Raw genomic sequence first — 18,280 nt, 5'->3', positions numbered from 1 at the left:
GGTGCCAATGGCGCAGATCCTGGAACCCCACTTGGAGAACCACTGTGCCTGGCTTCTATTCCGCACTTTGGCTAGACATTGGAACTCCCTAGGGAGTTAAAAAAAAAAAAAAAGAAAAAATCCTGATGTCTGAGTCCTATCCCCAGGTACTGATGTAATTGGCATTTTACTGTGTGCCCAAGATTGAGAATTGCTGTTCCAAAGAGAGGAGAAACTTCATCACAGGTTGCTGGTGGACCCACTGTGTGTACAGGCCTATTGCCGGGTCTCTTGGAAGCTCCGAGAGAACAAGATGGTACTTACTCAGCTCTCTAGGCCTATGCGGGGAGCTCAAGCAATCAAGGTTTCTTCCATCCTGATTCAATCGGGATGGAATCAATCCTGATTCAGTCAGTCTGGGTGCAGCCAGGACATTAGAGTTTAACAAGCACCCAGGTGGTTGTGGTGATTGGGAGCCCAGTGTTTGGGAGCCACTGGGTGCAGTGACATGGCTTCCCAGGGGAGAGACGTTGTTGACAGCAGTGTTTGCTGTCTGGGCCAGGCCCTACCACAGGCTGAATCCTGACTACGAGAGGCTGAAGACCCAGTGCGTGCGGGCCATGTCGGACCTGCAGAGCCTGCAGAGCCAGCACACCAACGCCTTGAAGCGGTGTGAGGAGGTGGCCAAGGAGACCGACTTCTACCAGTGAGTGGGCCTGCCCGGCCAGGGCTCGGGCATCCGTGGGGCGGCTGCCTCTTCCCCGTCCTGATTCCTGGACTTCTGGTTCTAGTTCTGCCTCTGCCACGGAGCACGTGGTGGGTGGGCCTTCAGCAAGTGGGTTTGAGATCTTGGGCCTTAGTTTTCCTAAATGCAAAGTGAGGCTCTTAACGTGTCACACCATCTCTTGCCAGCTTCAGAAGCATGGCAGGCAGGAAAGGAACAAACTATGAGCAGTGGCCCCGGCAGGTCCCTGGGCTGCTGGGTCACTGTCCCAGGGCTTTGCTATAGCTCCTGGCGCAGGAGAGACAGATGGGGCATGTTCCCTTTTGGCCTTTTGGTGCCCCTCTGATGGTATTTGCCTGCTGACCTGCTGATGTTTGCCTAGGCCTCAGTACCTCAGTACTTGGAGGTGCCAGGTCTATACCCGGTCGCAGTTTATCTCCCCCCCCCCCCCCCTTGTATATGTGTCCTTTTCGGGATCAGGTGTTTAACAGTGCTTTGGGTCTTGCTAGCATCGGGCTGATAGCAGGTTTGGCAGGCCCCTGAGTGCTGTCACCTGGCTGTGGCTGCTCCTGGCTGGTGCATTGGGAGTCTTGGGCCCTGAAGGTGCCGGTGATGCCCTGGGGTTGGGAAGGAGGCTGGCTGGGCCTCACTTTGTGTGTGGGCGTTTCAGCACCCTCCACAGCCGGCTGCTGAGCGACCAGACGCAGCTGAAGGATGACGTGGACATGCTGAGGCGGGAGAACGGGCAGCTGCTGCGGGAGCGTAACCTGCTGCAGCAGTCGTGGGAGGACATGAAGCGGCTCCACGAGGAGGACCAGAAGGAGATCGGTGACCTCCGGGCCCAGCAGCAGCAGGTAGAGCCAGGCTGGGTGCTGGGTGCAGGGTGCAGGCCAAGGGCGCTCACCCACCCCCACCCATTCACATACCCACCCACCTGCTCCTGTAGCAAGTATTTCTGGAGTGTCTGCCTCCTGTGAGGCGCTGGAATATCTGTGAGCAAAAACTCAGCCCTCGCTCTCCTGGACGCTGCTGTCCGATGGAGGAGACGATCTTTAATGTAATAATGACATGTGTCTGTGTATCATTACGAGTGTTGCAAAGGCTACTCAGGAGGAGGTTCTAAGCCACATGTGGCAGGGCTTCGACCTCCTCCGAGGCTTGGGGGTCTGTACCTGCTTCCCTTGTGTGGGTTGCGTTAGATTACGGGTGGAGAGAAGCTTGGAAGTAGCAAAGCCCCGGGCAAATACGAGATGGAGCAGTTGCCGCTGTCCTGCTGCCCTTGCGGCTATCTGCATCCCAAGTCACTGGCCGGTTGTCCTCTTGTAGCTTACAGTCCCAGGGACATGGCAGGGGCTCATGACATGTGCTGGGTCCACGGACGGTTGGGTGTGTGGGGTTAGAGGCCGCACCAGCGACGGGCAGGATGTGCTCCCCGCCCTGCAGCTCAGGACTGACTGACGAGGTAGAAAACCCACCCCCCTCTGAATCATTTATGGACCATTGGGGCTGCTTGACACAGAGCCAGTATGGAACATTCTGCACTTATTTGATAATTTAGCGTGACCTTATCGTCATGGCTTTATTTTTATTTACAATTAGAAAAATTTTAATTGTGGAACTATTATAAAATTACAGAGGAACTGTAAATACAGTGCAGAAAATTTTTTCCCCTAATCATTCAAGAGTAAGTTGCCAACCTGACGCCCATCACCCCCGAACGTGCTTACATGTTCGTTTGTTGCTAACATTCTTACAAACGGTGTTGTTCTCTAACAGTAACGTAAACATCAGCGTCAGGGAGTGGATGTCAGTACATACAACCACCTAACATCAGAGCTCGTTTACGTTTGCCAGTTGTCTCAATAGTGTCTTTAATATGAAAAGAATCCTGTTCGGAATAAAGCATTGCGTTCAGCTGTCATGTCTCCGGGGTGTCCTTCAGTCTGGAACCATTCCTCAGGCTTTGACCTGGATGCGTTGGAAGCTTACAGGCCAGTTGTTTTCTAGGCTGTTCCTCCACCTGGACTTGTCTGATCCTCACGGTTCCCTTTGTGCATCTCAGGCAGGACACTCACGGGAGTGGTGCTGCCTTCTTCTCTGTGCATCCGTTGGCTGGGACTTGGCTTGATTTGACCTGTTATGTTCACTTCGATCACTGCACTAAGACGCTGTCTACTGTAAATGGACTTGTTTTCCCTTTGTTTATTTACCTCCCTACCCACCTACCTCGTCATGGTTTCCTGTTTCATTCGGTGGGTTAAAACCCATTGTGGCCAGTGGCAGCCCCGCCATCTTTTTGGCATGTTCTCCTCACGCTTAGAGGACTTCCTTGCTCTCTGGCACAAGATGTTCCAAGCTTACAATTTCCCCGCCCTCGCCCTGGAAATCAGACATTGTTCCCAGGAATCCTCTTTCCTTATAGTGGAGAATGGTGTTGAGGAGCAAGGTCTGAGTGCTGAGTGTGCTCATAGCCACTGGGGTAGCGCTGCTCCCAGGCCCTCTCAGTGGACAGAGGAGGGAATCCCTGAGTCCTTCCGCCACCTCTGTTTATGGGTCTGGGTCTCTCTCTCTCTCTCTCTCTCTCTCTCTTTCTCTCTTTCTCCCTCCCTCCCCCTTACGTCTATAGCTGTATCTTCAATATGTAATGTATATGTCGAAAACCATGAGTTCACACTAACTTTTCCAATTCCATTCCAATACTGCAGTATCACAGGGTTCATTCTAACTTTCTCTCTTTCCATGTTGTAACTCCCTTTTGCAAAACCTGGTTGCTGTTATTCTGCATTTATGTACTTACTTGCTCAGCCCCCTTGCATACCCTCCTCCTGTCCGCTCTGCAGCCCCTGCCCCATGCCACCCCCTTCTCACCCTTCGGGCCCTCATGCTCCATGCATTCCCTCCCCCGGCCTCAGGTCCACGGGCCCCTCCTCCTGTGTGGGCTCTGATGCCCCCCATCCTGCTCTGCCCCTCCCCCATGGCTGTAAGGTTAAATTGTTCAGAAACTGGAAGGGCAGGGCTTTCTTTTCATTATTATACTATTTTTAATTGCAAAATAATGGACATTTGGTAATATAATAAAAGAACCTAACAATACAGACATTTAAAAAATAAAAAGTAGAATTCTTCCTGTGGTCTCACTCCAAAAAAATAACTGCCATGAGTGCACAACCAGTGAACAGTTTGAGATTTTTAATTTGTGCACATAGAACCCTAATATGTTGTTAATTTATTTCACAAAATGGAATCATGCCATTCATTTTGTTGCTAACACTGTTCTTTTGCTGAATATATCATGTGCAGCTTTATTTCAGTACAAATTCTACTTCCTCGTTTTTAAAGATTAACTGTTGCAGAGTCTTGAGTTACAGAGAAGCGCCACGATTGATTTAACCACTTTCCTATGGACTGACCCCTGGGCTGTTTTCTGTCTTTTCCCATTATAAACTATATTCTACTGAAAAATTAGCTTCTGTCTTTGATTTTCTTTCTCTGATCTTTGTTGAAGTCTTACGTGGAATACCATACCAGTTCAGGCTCAGGGGAGGACCCGAAGTTGGATATAATTGGAGATACCCGACGTCTTTTTTGTGAGCCCTCTGATTAGGGGACTTGGCTGCGTGGGGTCAGGTGTCGGGGCGGGAGCTGGTAGGCCTCGGCGGAGCCTCGGCAGTGGGAAGGGTTGTGTAAGTGCAGGCCGGGGCGGCAGGAGTCCAGCTGCGGTCCCCAGCAGCACCGGGAGACCCTGCTGCTGCCCCGCTGCATGAGCTCAGAAGCGGCGTCAGCACGCCCCACTTTCCTTTCCCCATACCTCTAATGATCCGGGACTGGCGGTGGGCGCTGCTCTGGAAGCGTTGCTTTCAGTGTGAAATGAGGTATCAAGAGGCTGTACCAGCCTGTGCTTAGTTAGTGCCATGTTGCTTACATGGATTCCTTCCCCTGCAGAGACCCTTCGTCCTGCCTGTGCACGCGCTTCCTAGCGCAAATGTTAGGACTATAGATTTTCAGTTGTTTAGAGGCAAACCATTGTTACCCCAAAAGAAATCCCCGGGAGAAATCCAGTGTGTGAAGCAGGTAAGGATGAGTGGCTCTGGTGAACCAGGGCATGTGCAGGCCGCCCGAGAGGCAGGGGCAGTCCCAGCTGAGGGTATGGGTCCCTTTTCCACATGGGGGCTGTGAGTGCTGGCTGCCCCCATCTGAGGGCACATGCCGCCCCCTTCACCCCATTTTGTTTCCTTGCTCATTTGGTTGCTGTCTTCTTTTCCCCCTCTCCCCAAATTGGTCGGTTAACCTTTTGCCTTGGGGTTTGTTTGGATTGTATTTTCCTTTGAGCGATTCATACTTTCAAATGTGTTTGTGGCTTCAGCTTAGTTTAAGGGAAATCTCACAGCCTTGCTAGAAAGTGGCAGAGTGGGGCTTTCTCAGTGCTGCCAAGTTGGTGTCATCCGGTTAGGCTGGAGGTTAAAAGATACTGCACGTAAAGCAGTGATACCATGTGCCCACCTGCATGAAGCACTCGTTAAGTTTGCTGTGTTATTGCTTGTATTCTAGTCCTAAGAAGGCTGGGTTAAAATTTGCCCTCATCGAGGATGGGGAGTAGTCATAGCCCTCATACCTGTGGTGGGAATGTAAAACGGTGTAGTCACTTTGGAAAACAATGTGGCAGTTCCTCAAATTTTTAAACGTAGTACCAGATGACCCAGCAGTTCCACTTCTGAGTATATAAATCCAAGAGAAGTGAAAACACATGTCCACACAAAAATTTAGGTGAATGTTTATAGCAGCATTCTTCGTAATAACCAAAAAGTGAAAACAACTCGTGTCCATTGACTGATGAAAGGATAAATCGCATGTGGTGCCTTCTATACAATGGAATATTATTCAGCATAAAAAGGAACAAAGTACTGGTACCTGCTGCAGTGTAGCTGAACCTTGAAAACATTATGCTAAGTGAAAGAAGCCAGTCACAAAAGTCCAAGTATTATATGATCCCATTCATATGAAATGCCCAGAACAGGGAACTCTATAGAGACAGACCGTAGCTGAGTGGGTGCCTGGAGCCGGGGGGATGGGAGGCTGGAGAGTGACTGCTACTGGGTACCGCTTTCTTTTGGGGGTGATGAGAATGTCCTGGAATTAGATAGTGGTAGTTGCTGTACAACCTTGTGAATATACCCCAAACCACTGTGTACTTTAAGCGGTCAGTTGTATGGTATGTGAAATTACCTCAAAATAAAGACTCCAGTCACCTTGTCATTAAAAAAAAAAAAATCTGCCCTCTCAAGGCATGAAAGTTCTTTGCCTCCCATCCCCTGTCTTCCCTGGGGCCCTTCACAGCTTGTGCAAACAGCCAGACCGAGGTTATCCCCACCCATCCCCCCTGCCTTTTCTCTCCACAAATGACACAGGAAGGTTGTCTCCCCACCTCTTCATCCCATTCCTGTCCTCCGATCTTTTGCTACAGCTGTGACCCCTGGGAGGTCGTTTATTACAGTGGTCAAAGAGCTTCCCTAAGTCTGTTCAGCTGAACCCGTGCCGCTTACCAAGTACTACCTCAGGACCCCACCAGGAGAGGAGGCCGGCTGCCGCCGTCGCAGTGGGGGTGGGGGTGGATCTCTCAGCTCACAGGGCCACCTGCTCTCCCCTCCCGGGCCTTCTCACCTTTACCAGGTCAGGGATAGGCGCATGGGCTGTGGAAAGCTCAGGTCTTGGATAGGCCAGCAGCAGAGGAAGCAAGGGACATGGGGGTGGCTGCAGGTTTCCTCCCCACAGGGCTGGAGGGCAAAGGTTGACCTTGCTGGACAAGGCCGGTTTTGTTGCCTGGTTCCTCCCACGCCTTGTTAACTTGAAGAGGCCCTTGCCGGGTAAATGGTGCTGTTTGACTTGCATGTTTGCTTGAGGGATTTGTGGGGCTCCCTGGCCCTCTGCATGATTTATCTTTGAGGAAATGAGGCAGCCCTGGGTAGGTCGGGCACCATGGGCCTGGGGCCTGGCCCCTCTCCTGCGTGATAGCAGCAGACAGGTGGTCTTTCTGTGTGCATGGGCGGGGAGGGGGGAGGGGAGAGGGTCACAGCATGGCAGTTCCCTGGGGTACCACAGTCAGAATGTGCCCTCCGGACTCTATTAGGTTTTGTCAGAAATGGCCAAGATATCCTAGGGCACAATGCAGAACATATTTTTGCATCTTTTTTACTATAATAATGCATATTCTTTGGTTAAAAAAGAAAAGAACTTCAAACAACAGTGTCCACTCCTTAGAGATGACCGACCTCTTATCCAGTGGAGTGTAGCTTTGTAGACATTTTCTATGTCATACTTAAGTTTTTTTTTCTTTTTCTTTTAATTAAAGTTTATTGGGGTGACAATTGTTAGTAAAGTTACATAGATTTCAGGTGTACAACTCTGTAATACATCATCTATAAATCCCATTGTGTGTTCACCACCCAGAGTCAGTTCTCCTTCCATCACCATATATTTGTTAACTAAGTTTTGTTTTTATTTTCTTTCACCTGGCTTGTTTTTTTTTTTTTTTCCCCCTATAATATATCTTGGGTCTCCTATTTTCTGTAAATTTGGAACATCCAACAAGATATTTCATAGTTTAGGTGTCACTGATTGATTCACCGCATTCTCTGTGTATTGAGAATCTTGGTTGTCTACACTTTTCCCTATTACAAATGATTTTTTGTTGGGCACACTTACATATGTCCTTATGCCCCTTTTTGCATGTTTTCTGAAGTTTGATTTTTAGAGGTAAAATTGCAGGGTTCAAAGCAATGCTTTTTTTTTTTAATAGGTTCTGCCTGTTTATTTGGGAAACTTACAAGGCCTCAGGAGACCTCTCTGTCTTCCTCCTGGCCCTGTCCTCTGTCTTTAAATATTCTTTTTTCTTTGGTGATTCATGCAAGTTGACTTCTTTTGCCAGATACCCAGGAAAGGGGTTGCTGAGTGTCTGTAAGGCACACTTCACAGGGAAACCCAGAGAGGAGAGTGGGGACCAGGGCGGTTCTCTGCGTGGCCCCCTGGGGAGAGCAGCTCCCACGGAGGCTGTCTTGCTGTGTGGATGGAACCAGAATGTGGCTTCGTGCTTCCCCTGGGCCACTTTCAACCCCTTCTCTCAAGAGTGGGGTCATCGCTACAGGCTGTGGCTGCCTGAGAGGAGAAGTTGACCGCTGTAGTCATTTGAGAATTCTGGGCCAAATTTAAATGTTCTCACTTGGACTTCCATTCTAACCTTAGCTGGGAAGCTAGACATTTAACTGTTGTTGGGGGTAGAGGAGTGTGTGTGTGTGTGTGTGTGTGTGTGTGTGTGTGCCTGCGCACACACGCGCATGTGTGGAGCTTCCTACTAAGAACATAATCTAATGATAAAAAGGAAAAATTCTAGACAAATAGTTTTTCAAATTCTCTGGAGTTAGCAGTGGCTATGATCTCCCCCAATTTCTCCAGAGGCTTTTGATTACATTAGCACAGACACGACTCTGAGCCCTGCTTGTAGAGAAAAGTGGAGAAGTGTCTGGGGGCCCATGAGCCTCTTTGAATGTGTGGATGCTGTTCTGTGGAAAAAGATTGTTCTACGTGACCCCAAGGCTAGACTGAGAACGAGAGGTTGGACTTTGAGAAGGTGGATCTCAGCTCACGATAAGGAAGGCCATCTTGTGCAGTTTCCACCGGTGGGATGGGTGGAGCCATGGCCCAAACAGCACAGGGTCTCAGCCTGATTTCCCAGGGTCCTTTCTGTTCCTGGGTCTCATCGTGTTATCAGAGCTGGGCTGAGCATCAAAAAGGATCCCTGGGTCTCCTCTGGGATTTTCCCTGAGCAACCCCATCTCAGTGGGAACTTGTAACCCATCCTGACAGCAGGAGACACTCCGTCCTGAATTCCCTGGATTGTCGTGTCGGTGCTGATACCCGTGCCAACGCCTCACGGTTAGGGCGTTTTGGGGACTGTTTCCCCGTGAAGACAGGCCAAGCCATGAGGTAGACTCCAGATTCTGTTGTGGACCCTGAAAGTGGGCTCTGCTGGGCGGAGCCCCAGAAGGAGGTCTTTGCATTGTTTTAAGGCAGCCTGTAACCTTAGTTTCTTAATGAAGCTTGGAAGGTGGGACAACTGCCCAGAGCATTTGGCTGGTCTACCCAGGGCTGCCACCTTGTGGGGAACTCCCAGAATGGCAGCAGTGTCTTTGTTCTGTAGTAAACCACTTGACTCGTTTGGAGTCATTGGACTTCTCTCCATTAGGGGATGTTTTAGAGAGTAAAACATTTGAAGTGATTTTTAATCAAAATGTTTGAGGTACTGCCCACAAGTCAGGGCAGTTCTTTCTAGAAGCTGGACCTTTTCCAGGTGTGATTGACCTAGCAGTCAGGTGAGCTCTCCATTGGCGCTGTGTGTCCTGGGCCCATGTGGGCACGGGTCCTTGTGGGGCGCCCTTCTCACCTCTCAGTGGTGGGCAGAGTGTCCAGGTGATGCCCTTGGTGTCCTGCAGCCCTCGTTGTCTGCACTTGGACAAATTCACGTGTCCTCAGTTTGTCCTGTACTCAGGGGCTTAGTCTCATTTGTCTGGTGATTTATGGAAAAGAATAATGTTTTATCTTCATCTCCCACCGTACACAATATATCCCAGATAGTTTGAAGATTTAAATGTAAAAAGTAAAGCTAATGCTTTTTAGAAAAAAAAACAACAGGAGAATATCTTCATGGTCTTAAGGCAGGAAGGAAAGAACTTATTTAAACCACAAAGCACAAACCATAAAGGAAAGGATTGCTAGGTTTTACTGTATTAAAATATGAGCTTTAGTATAACAAAAGACACTGCAAGAAAACTTAAAAGCCACCTATTGGAGGAGATATTTATAATAAATATAACTGGGAACGGATTAGTACCTGGAATTTAAAATTAAATTCTACAGAAAGAGGGAGAGGGACAGAGAAAATGTGTATAGTCAATAAACATAAGGAAAGTTGCTCTGTGTTTTCAGTAATTGGGAATGCAAGTTAAAAAAAGATCTTATTTTCTCTTCATGAGATTGGCAATACTTTAAAAAATCTGTTTCATGATCGCTAAGAGGTGGAAACAACGCAGGTGTCCTTTGTCAAATGAATGGATAAACAAAGTATAGTACATACATACACTGGAGTATGTATGTATTCTTTAAAAAGGAAGGCAATTCTGTCACATACTGCAACATGGATGAACCTTGAGGACACTACGCTAAATGAAATAAGTCAGTCACAAAAAGGTTCATATTGTATGATTCCGTTTATATGAGGTACTTAGAGCAGTCAGATTCACAGAAACAGAAAGTAGAAGAGTGACTTCCAGGGGTGGGGGAGGGTGAAATGGGAGTTATTGTTCAATGGGGACAGAGTTTCAGTTTTGCAAGATGGAAAGTTCTGGAGAGTGGTTGCACAACAACGTGAACATACCTAACACTACTGAAATGTCACTTAAAGATGGCGAAGACAGGCAGTATGTCATGTGTATTTTACCACAATTAAAAATTAAAAGAAAAATCTGGTCACATGAAATCTTGGTGAGGATGTGTTGAGGACAGTAACTCTCAGACCTTCTGCCCACAGCTGGTGGTGGATCCTATGTTGGTCCAGCAATTTGATGTTGTCCAGTGAGTGTAGAAAAAGGCCATGTCCCAACACTTGACCACTCCTCTTTTAGAGGAAAAGCTGATGGATGCGGGAGACATGTGTACAGTAGTGTTCTCTGCAGTATCATTTATAACAGAAAAAATAAAGTGGAGATGATGCAAATGTTCATCAAACGGAAAATGGAGAATTTGTGATGTATTCACACAGTGCAACGCTTCCTGCATCAGTTGACTAAATCTCAAAAGCAGCATTGAGTAAAAAGAAGCACACATAATATGCCATTAGAGACTTTTATGAATACTTAAGTGGTATAAATAAAATATTGTGCATTGAGATAATTGACAGCAAATTTAGTGGACCGATTAATTCTGGAGGGGAAGAGAGGAGTGTGAGATAAGAGAAGGGCACATTGGATCTTTTAGCAACACCAGTAATACTGTATTTCTTTGGAAAACAATTTGATACAATATGACATGATGTTAATATTAGAGCTAAGTGGTGGGTACTTAAAATTGTGCTACATTATTTGCTATGCTTTTCTGTATATTTGGAAGATATTCCACTTAAAAAAAAGATTTTAAATGATAAAGTGGGGCTCAGTCAATGGTTTTGTGACTATTTCTCAGTGTGTAACCCTGTCTGTAGCAGTGAAGCATTTTTACAAAACAGTGAATATTGTAACTGCCCAAGGAACCATGTGTACCGGTTTTTAAAATGAGTTTTGTATTTTGCTGTCCTTGAAAGATTTCCTTTGAAGGAAAGAGTTTTGCTTGAAAAAAAAAAAAAAAAGGAAAAAAGCCTGAAAGACCTGAATTAGTTGATTTCTGAGATTCCCTTCCTCTCCAATATTCTGTAGTCCTAGGAGCTAATGCTTAGGTCTTAGAGGAAGGATCTTGCTTTCCGTGTCTCTATGATTCTGATGTTTGCATGAGGTCTTCCTTGGCTGTCTGTGTTAGTTGTATTTATTGAGGGCTAACCCTGCCTCCAAATGGAGTACAGGCGTACCGCGGAGACATTGTGGGTTCTGTTTCACCACTGCAGGAAAGCCAGCCCTCACCTGTTGCTGGTGGAGAGTTTTTTCTTCAGTTTGTAAAAAACGCAATACCTGCGAAGCACAATAAACCGAGGTTTGCTTGTATTTACTAGTCCCAGGTTCTCATTCTCCGGGCTGCAGAGATCTTCTGATAACTCAGGGTCCATGGTGAATGAGCCCAGTGATTTCTGCACTGTCTGAGCTTGCACGGTTAAGCAAGCTTTTCTGGTTCAGTCCTGCCATTTGACCAATACGACAACTGAAAGCCAAAGATGTGGAGTGACCTGCCCAGGGACTCAGATCCCCTGAGGTGCTTAGCAGAAGTCAAAGGGCCCCCGACAACCTCTGAACTGGTCTTCTTGTTTTTCATTCTCTAGCACAGTGCCCTGAGTGAACTTTAGAACCTGTAATTTACTCTCTTGCTTAAAGCCCTCCTACGATTCCCATCTCTCTCAGGATATAATCTTTGCCGGGAGCCTTGAAACCTTGCCCACTTCTCTAGCCTCTTTTTGAACCCACTGCTCCTTGTTCACTGGCCTCCAAGTTACTCTGTCCTGCCCTTTTCTTTGTGCCTAGAACATTCTGGTATTTCCTGCCTCAGGGCCTTTGCACTTGCTCACCCCTCTGCCTGGTGTGCTCTTGGCGGCTGCCTCTGAGCTCAGAAGTCACCTTAGAAAGGCATCCTCAGGCCTTAGCCTCTCTCACACCTTTTACTCTGCTGCTCAGAAATCTCCAGCTCAATATCCTATTTTATTTTTTATTTCCTTGATGGCCTTTGTTATGCTTGTAAGTTATTTTATTTGGTCTGTTTCACTCTCTTAAGTTTTTGTCTACCTACCTACTTCCCTACCTACCTGTCTGTCCATCTGTGCATTCGTATCTTCACCTGAGGACAAAAGGTCCACGAGCCATAGCCTTTATACGTCCTGTCTGGCGTCACCAGCATCTAGAACATGTCAGGTACGTGTGTTGGGGGTCCCCAGCACCGCCCCCAGGCTTGGTGATTTGCCACGAGGATTCACAGACTCAGCATATAATCATACTCACAACTAACATTTATTTCAGCAAAAGGACACAAACCAAAATCAGCAAAGGGAAGAGGTACGTGGGGCGAAGTCCAGAGGAAACCAGGTGCAGGTTCCAAAAGTCCTCCCTGTGTAGTGAGTGACACAGGACATGTCAGATCCCACAGCACCGACTCGTGAGAGCACGTGTGCAGCGTTGCTGCCAGGGAAGCCATGAGGCCCTCCCTGCCCAGGGTTTGTCCTGGGGGCTGGCCCCACAAGCACTGCTGCCTGGTCTGTACGGAGATTTCAGACTCCCAGGAGGAAGCAGGTGCTCAGCCCAAGTCACACTGTCCGTCGGGTCCAGGCACAGGGAGCCCTCACCACTTGGGGAACGTTTTAGATGAGTGTAGGGATCTATTGGCCACTCCAGTTCCTAGGCACCAGCCAAGAGGCAACGTGCAAGCTGGCCTTGGTAAGGATAAAGGTCTCAGGCCTGTTAGGGGAACTTCCGCACCCTCCTTAAGAAATGTCTGTGAAGGAATGAATCACCCAGTGAGACTAGGGCCAGTGGAATCAGACTGCGAGACGCCGAAGGCCAGACGGTGTGGCCTCCCCGCCCTTGTCAGTAGTTGTACCCCCAGACGCAGGGAGGTGAGATGGTCAGTCTGACCTTCCTCCTGCCCTCGGACCCTTGGTAAGTGCAGCTGTGTGGTCCCCAGGTGTTGAAGCACAACGGGTCATCAGAAATTCTCAACAAGCTGTACGACACAGCCATGGACAAGCTGGAGGTGGTTAAGAAGGACTATGACGCCCTGCGGAAGAGGTACAGTGAGAAAGTCGCCATCCACAACTCGGACCTGAGCCGCCTGGAGCAGCTGGAGGAAGAGAACCAGCGCCTGCTGAAGCAGACGGAAATGCTGACCCAGCAGAGGGACACGGCCATCCAGCTGCAGCACCAGTGCGCCCTCTCCCTGCGGAGGTAGGAGTGGGAGGCCGCAGGGGGAGGAGAGCGCCGGGGCCGCGCTCCCCTGGGCTCGTGGGTCGCTGCAAGGCTCCCAGGCACTTCCAGAGTGAAACAGCACAGCAGATGGTGTTTTCTCATCATAAAATACTTATAGCCAGGAAACGTTTTCTTGATACTTAGTATGTCTTGGGGGTTGTTCTTCCTCCAGTGTGAACAACTGTGGGGTGTACTGACCATCTGGTTTCCTAGGTCTCCCCACAAGCCTTGCCCCCTGTGTGTCAGTCACCCACCTAGCAAATAGGAAAGTTAGTGGTCCTAGGCATTGTTTTTTTCTAAAATTTCATTTTTTAATTAAGGTATATAATCTGCAGGGACGTGAGCCCTCCCCTCAAACAGCATTTCGTCAGGTACATTCCTGCAGAGTGTCAGTCCCTTGGAGCGTTCATCAGTTTCATATGAAAAGTGTTCTCTGGATAGAAAAAGGTTTGGGAATGACCGGGTTGTGCACAGGTGCCTGTACCGCAGGACTTCTCAGAGCCTTCACTCTGGTACCGAGCACGAGCCTTTCCAAGAGGAGAACACAGATGCATTGTTCCCTAAACATAAGTCATCAGAGAGCAAACACAGTTTTTTTGTTTGTTTTTTAACGGAGCACAGTGCAGGATTGGTGTCCTAAGGAACACACTTTCAGAAATGTGGCCCTAGAGCTGCAGGCTCTCACAGTCAGGGTGGCCTGGGTGGAAGGTGCCTCCTGGCTTGAAAGGGCTGAGCTGTGCTCTCGTGCTGACCTAGTGACTTTGGGCCAGTCACCTGTATCTCCTTATCGTCTGTATCTGTAAAATGAGGTGGTCGGATTAAATGATTGTAAAATTATCTCTCATATGCTGTGATTCTTGCACTTTTGTTTGTTTGTTTTGTTTTGTTTTTTGTTTTTAATAACGTGCGGTAGTTTGACTGTGGAAGAAATACGCTGTTATTTCTAGTAGAGCAGAGGGCGTGAAGTCCTCAGCTCAACTTCTATTTGTAAAGGCTGAGAAAAATTCCAGGTCCAGGGGCACTGGGACTCCGTGACTTTTCTCTCTTGGGGGTGTGGAGAATGACCTCACTCGAAACTTCATGCTTGACTGTCCAGCACGGCGGAGCTGACCGAGTAGGTCTCTGTACCTCCCCACCCCCACCCACGTCTGGCTGCCTTTCTCCCCCAGGTTCGAGGCGATCCACCATGAGCTGAACAAGGCCACGGCCCAGAACAAGGACCTGCAGTGGGAGATGGAGCTGCTGCAGTCGGAGCTGACGGAGCTGAGGACCACGCAGGCGAAAACTGCCAAGGAGTCAGAGAAGTACAAGGAGGAGCGGGACGCAGTGTACAGCGAGTACAAGCTCATCATGAGTGAGCGTGACCAGGTCATCTCCGAGCTGGACAAGCTGCAGACCGAGGTGGAGCTGGCCGAGTCCAAGCTCAAGAGCAGCACGTCTGAGAAGAAGGCGGCCAGTGAGGAGATGGAGGCATTGCGGCAGGTAGGTGGCTGGGTGGCTGGCCTCCCAGCCTCTGGGAGAGCAGCGAGAGGATGGGCTGCTGTGCACACAGTGTCTGGACTTGCCGCCTGGCAGCCTCCTCCTGAGTTGGAGCGAAAGCCTTCTTGTCTTAGGTCTGCATGCTGGCTGGGTTCCTGGACGCTGCCCAGGTAACTGCTGAGCTCACGACGCTAATCTGGGCTGCAGGGACACAGGGGAGGTCCTGCTGTGGTGTCAGCATCCGCAGCTTACAGTGTAGGAAGAAAGTCAGCTAAGACGCCCAGACACGCACGTGCCCCATGCACAGACACTTTCACACCTGTGATTTTAAGTGACTGCTGATCAGTCTTGTGCTGAAAGCCAGCGGATTTTTAAGGACTTGCTCATTAAGAAGCGAGATTCCAAGGCCAAGCTCCCAAAGCCATAGACACCTTTGGCCTTGTGCGTCTGGAAGAGCAGCCTTAGCGCTCTTTGCTCCCAGTCTCTGAGGGGTCTGCTCTAAGGAGCAGCCAGGCTCCTGCTGGGAAGATGGTGTCCTAGACCGAGCCAGAGGTCCTTCTGCTGTCTCGCTCCCTAGGGCACAGGCCTCCAGGGCCTGGGCCTGGCGTTCAGTAGCATTGGAATTAGGCCACTCAGCTTGACCCCTGAGGGATCAGTGTGGATTCTCTGCATCCTTCCTCCTGGCCCCTCGACCTTATCACTGACACCCCTCCGCCCCCAGTGTAGGTGTGCTCTGCTGGCTCCCTGATTTGAGATGCCTTTCCATCCTGTCGGTCCGTGTTGCTGGACTTGATCATAGCAGACTTTTCCCCCGTTGAAATGCCTTTCCATTCTACTTTTCTGTGCAGGTCAGTTAGAACGCAAGCTTTAAAATTCGTCTATGAGAAGTGAAAAGCAAGGTGTTCAAGGTTGGGCAAATTGGCAGGGGACAGCTGGCATTGGATTGTTGCAGCCGGAACCCCCGGACCCAGCACAAGGCAGGGCTGATGTCGGAGGGGCGACCGGTGCCCTGCGAGAGTCTTTATGTGGGCAGTGCTAGGGGCTGTGGCAGGCAGGGGGCACGGGCCCCCTTAGTCATGTCATCACTTACCTTTCTGGGCCTCAGTTTCCTCATCTACAAAATGGAAATGATGATAGCATCTGCCTCCCGGGTGCTTGTGACGATCACATGATTAAAATGGAAAATACAAGTAGACTGGTTCCCGCACAAAGTAGCAATGGTTTGAGTCTTTATTATGAAGATGATTATTAGCTACTCAGTCGGGATTAGGGTGAACCCTTTAAAATTGTTTCTGTAGGCAAAAATGGTGCAACTAATGGCAATTTCATACCAAGGGAGTGAGACTTTTCCAGACCGTTAAGGTGAAAGCCATTCTGAAAAAGAATATTTACTTTGATGAAATTTTTAAAAGACCATGATGAAGGAATTTTTAATAAGCAAAAATAATGTATTAGAACTTGGTAATTGTCCCAGAAAAACCGTCAACTTGTTTTCACACTCTGGCATCTAAGAGCTTAGTGGTTGGGAAAGGTTTATCAAATAAGGAAAACAAAATGATGAAGAGAAGAACTTTGAAAATGACTGACCGAGTCACGAAACCAGAGAGTCAAGGACAATGTGTCGAGCATATAGGAGGTGAGCCTGTGACAGGACAGAGCCCATGTGGAGGGGTGTTTGAAAGCGCAGAGGTTCACCGATCGTGCCCTTTGCAGGAATGTGGAAAGCACCGAGCATTAGGAGGACCCCTGGCTTCCCGCAGGTGGTGGGTGGCCTGTCACCACACTCCCAGCACTCAAGCGTGCCCTTCAGCCTTCACAGGGGGCATTGGCTGGCTGTCAAGTCTGCCTGTCAGCTGAGGCAGGAATCTCTTCTAGGCACCGATCCGAGTCAGCAGGCAGAAGAGGAGAACCCCCGCTCCCACCCCCACCCTGGCAGCTTCCAGAACTGAAATCCTCAGCTCCTCTACTTTGTCTGACTTCTCCGACAAGACCACTCCCCACCCGGCCAGAGTAGGCCAGGTTTGTGACCTGGGCCATCCTGGCTCTGAGATGTGGGTGGGAGGGTCTACATCCCCCTGGTCTGATGAGGCCCCGTGGCGTGGGCTCTGCCCCTGGTGGGGCTGATTGGCAGCCCATGGGTCTTCTCACATGTTGGCTTCATGACTGGGTGGGATGGGTGTGTCATGAAAAGCAGCCCATCTCTTCCTTAGCCTGTGGCCCCAAGGTCATCCCGGCAGCGCAGAAGATCACGGGTGGTGCTTTTGCAGCCTGAGAGCTGACTTTGGGGCAGCACAGTATGGAGGAAAAATCACTGCAGCGGGAATCTGGAGATCTGGGATGTGGGTTCAGCCCCCCACTAATGGCTGGGACCTGGGGCAGGCACTTCCTGGACCCTGGGGTTCTCGTTGCTGTTGTTGGGGTCAGACAGAACTTCAGCCTCTCAATTCTGCTGTCCTTTTTAAGATTCCGCATTCCTCCTGTCCCCTCTGAGCAAAACTGAATTTTACACTTGCTGTGTTTCTCATAAGGAGACAGTGTTTGGGGGATGATTTCACTTTGGAGAGTAGCAATGCCGGGGGCCCAGTGGAAAGGAAGGCAAGATGCGGGCGAGGGTGGGCGCACCCAGCTCCCTCGTGCTGGCCGCTCGCGTGTCGCCACCTCTCGCCCTCAGCTGGAGGTGACTGCCAGGCCAATGGGAGACCTTTCAGTGAACCACGTGTTAACACGTTTCAAATACAAAACGCTATTCATGTAAAACAAGTATAAATTTAGGAAAATGTTATTGTTAAACTTATTACAGTAAATTCGTGGTAGAATTAATAAAAATCATTCGTTTTTTAAAAAAAATATCAAACTAAGACACTCAACACTGCATAAAATTCGGAAAAAATCAAAACTGAAATAGTTTGACTTGGGAAATGTGAAGTCGGCGCAGTGTGTCACGGTGTCACTCTAGTTAAGGTGCATTTTGTGTGTGTGTTTTTTCCTAACTCCTTCTGACTCTGTGTGTGAGCGATGAGGGGGGAGTTACAAGCTGCCTGCACACGTTTCCTCTGTCTCCCTGCTCTCTGTCGCTTGGCTGAACTTTTGAGATCTTTCTGAACGGGTTTTAGGGGAGGCTGCATCTCTGTCTGCTGTAGAGTCGGTGCAAACGTTCCTGGTGTGCCTTCTTCTTACCACTCAGAGGTGGGGATGCCCAGGGCAGAGGCTGCAGTATGTTCTTCTCTTGTGCTGTTTGTACTTTGCTTCTTCAGAAAGCCTTTGAGCTAGAGTAGGAGTTACTCTTGCAGTAGGCACTTGCTTTGTCATTTGTCATTTTCTTCACATTTTCTAAGAATTACAGGGACACTGGGGGCGCTTTGTATATGAATGCTTCCAAGAGTTTGATTTCAAATTTTGACAGCATGTAATGCTTTGGGGAGGTATCAAGATGCAAGTTCTTCAGATTTCAGCTTTT

At 49.0% G+C, this 18,280-nt stretch overlaps 1 protein-coding gene across 4 annotated transcripts in view; it reads left to right on the top strand.

Moving 5' to 3' along the window:
* The window catches only part of DLG5 (discs large MAGUK scaffold protein 5), a 115,134-nt gene that overhangs the window by 58,814 nt on the left and 38,040 nt on the right, over positions 1–18,280 (top strand). For 3 of the 4 annotated variants that reach the window (XM_019745957.3, XM_088792087.1, XM_088792086.1), the window contains 5 exons: positions 542–685; positions 1,374–1,557; positions 13,064–13,323; positions 14,514–14,826; positions 16,699–16,842. In XM_019745957.3, the coding sequence (XP_019601516.2) occupies positions 542–685; positions 1,374–1,557; positions 13,064–13,323; positions 14,514–14,826; positions 16,699–16,842 (1,045 nt within the window). The remainder of the gene's footprint in view (positions 1–541; positions 686–1,373; positions 1,558–13,063; positions 13,324–14,513; positions 14,827–16,698; positions 16,843–18,280) is intronic. The other variant, XM_019745959.3, reaches the window with a different exon arrangement.

Source organism: Rhinolophus sinicus, chromosome 15, assembly GCF_057876585.1.
Source record: "Rhinolophus sinicus isolate RSI-liver-muscle chromosome 15, RSI-T2T, whole genome shotgun sequence".
In the NCBI taxonomy this organism is placed as follows: domain Eukaryota; kingdom Metazoa; phylum Chordata; class Mammalia; order Chiroptera; family Rhinolophidae; genus Rhinolophus; species Rhinolophus sinicus.
Note: the sequence above shows the minus strand (reverse complement) of the source record. Positions and strands in the feature narration are given on the sequence as shown.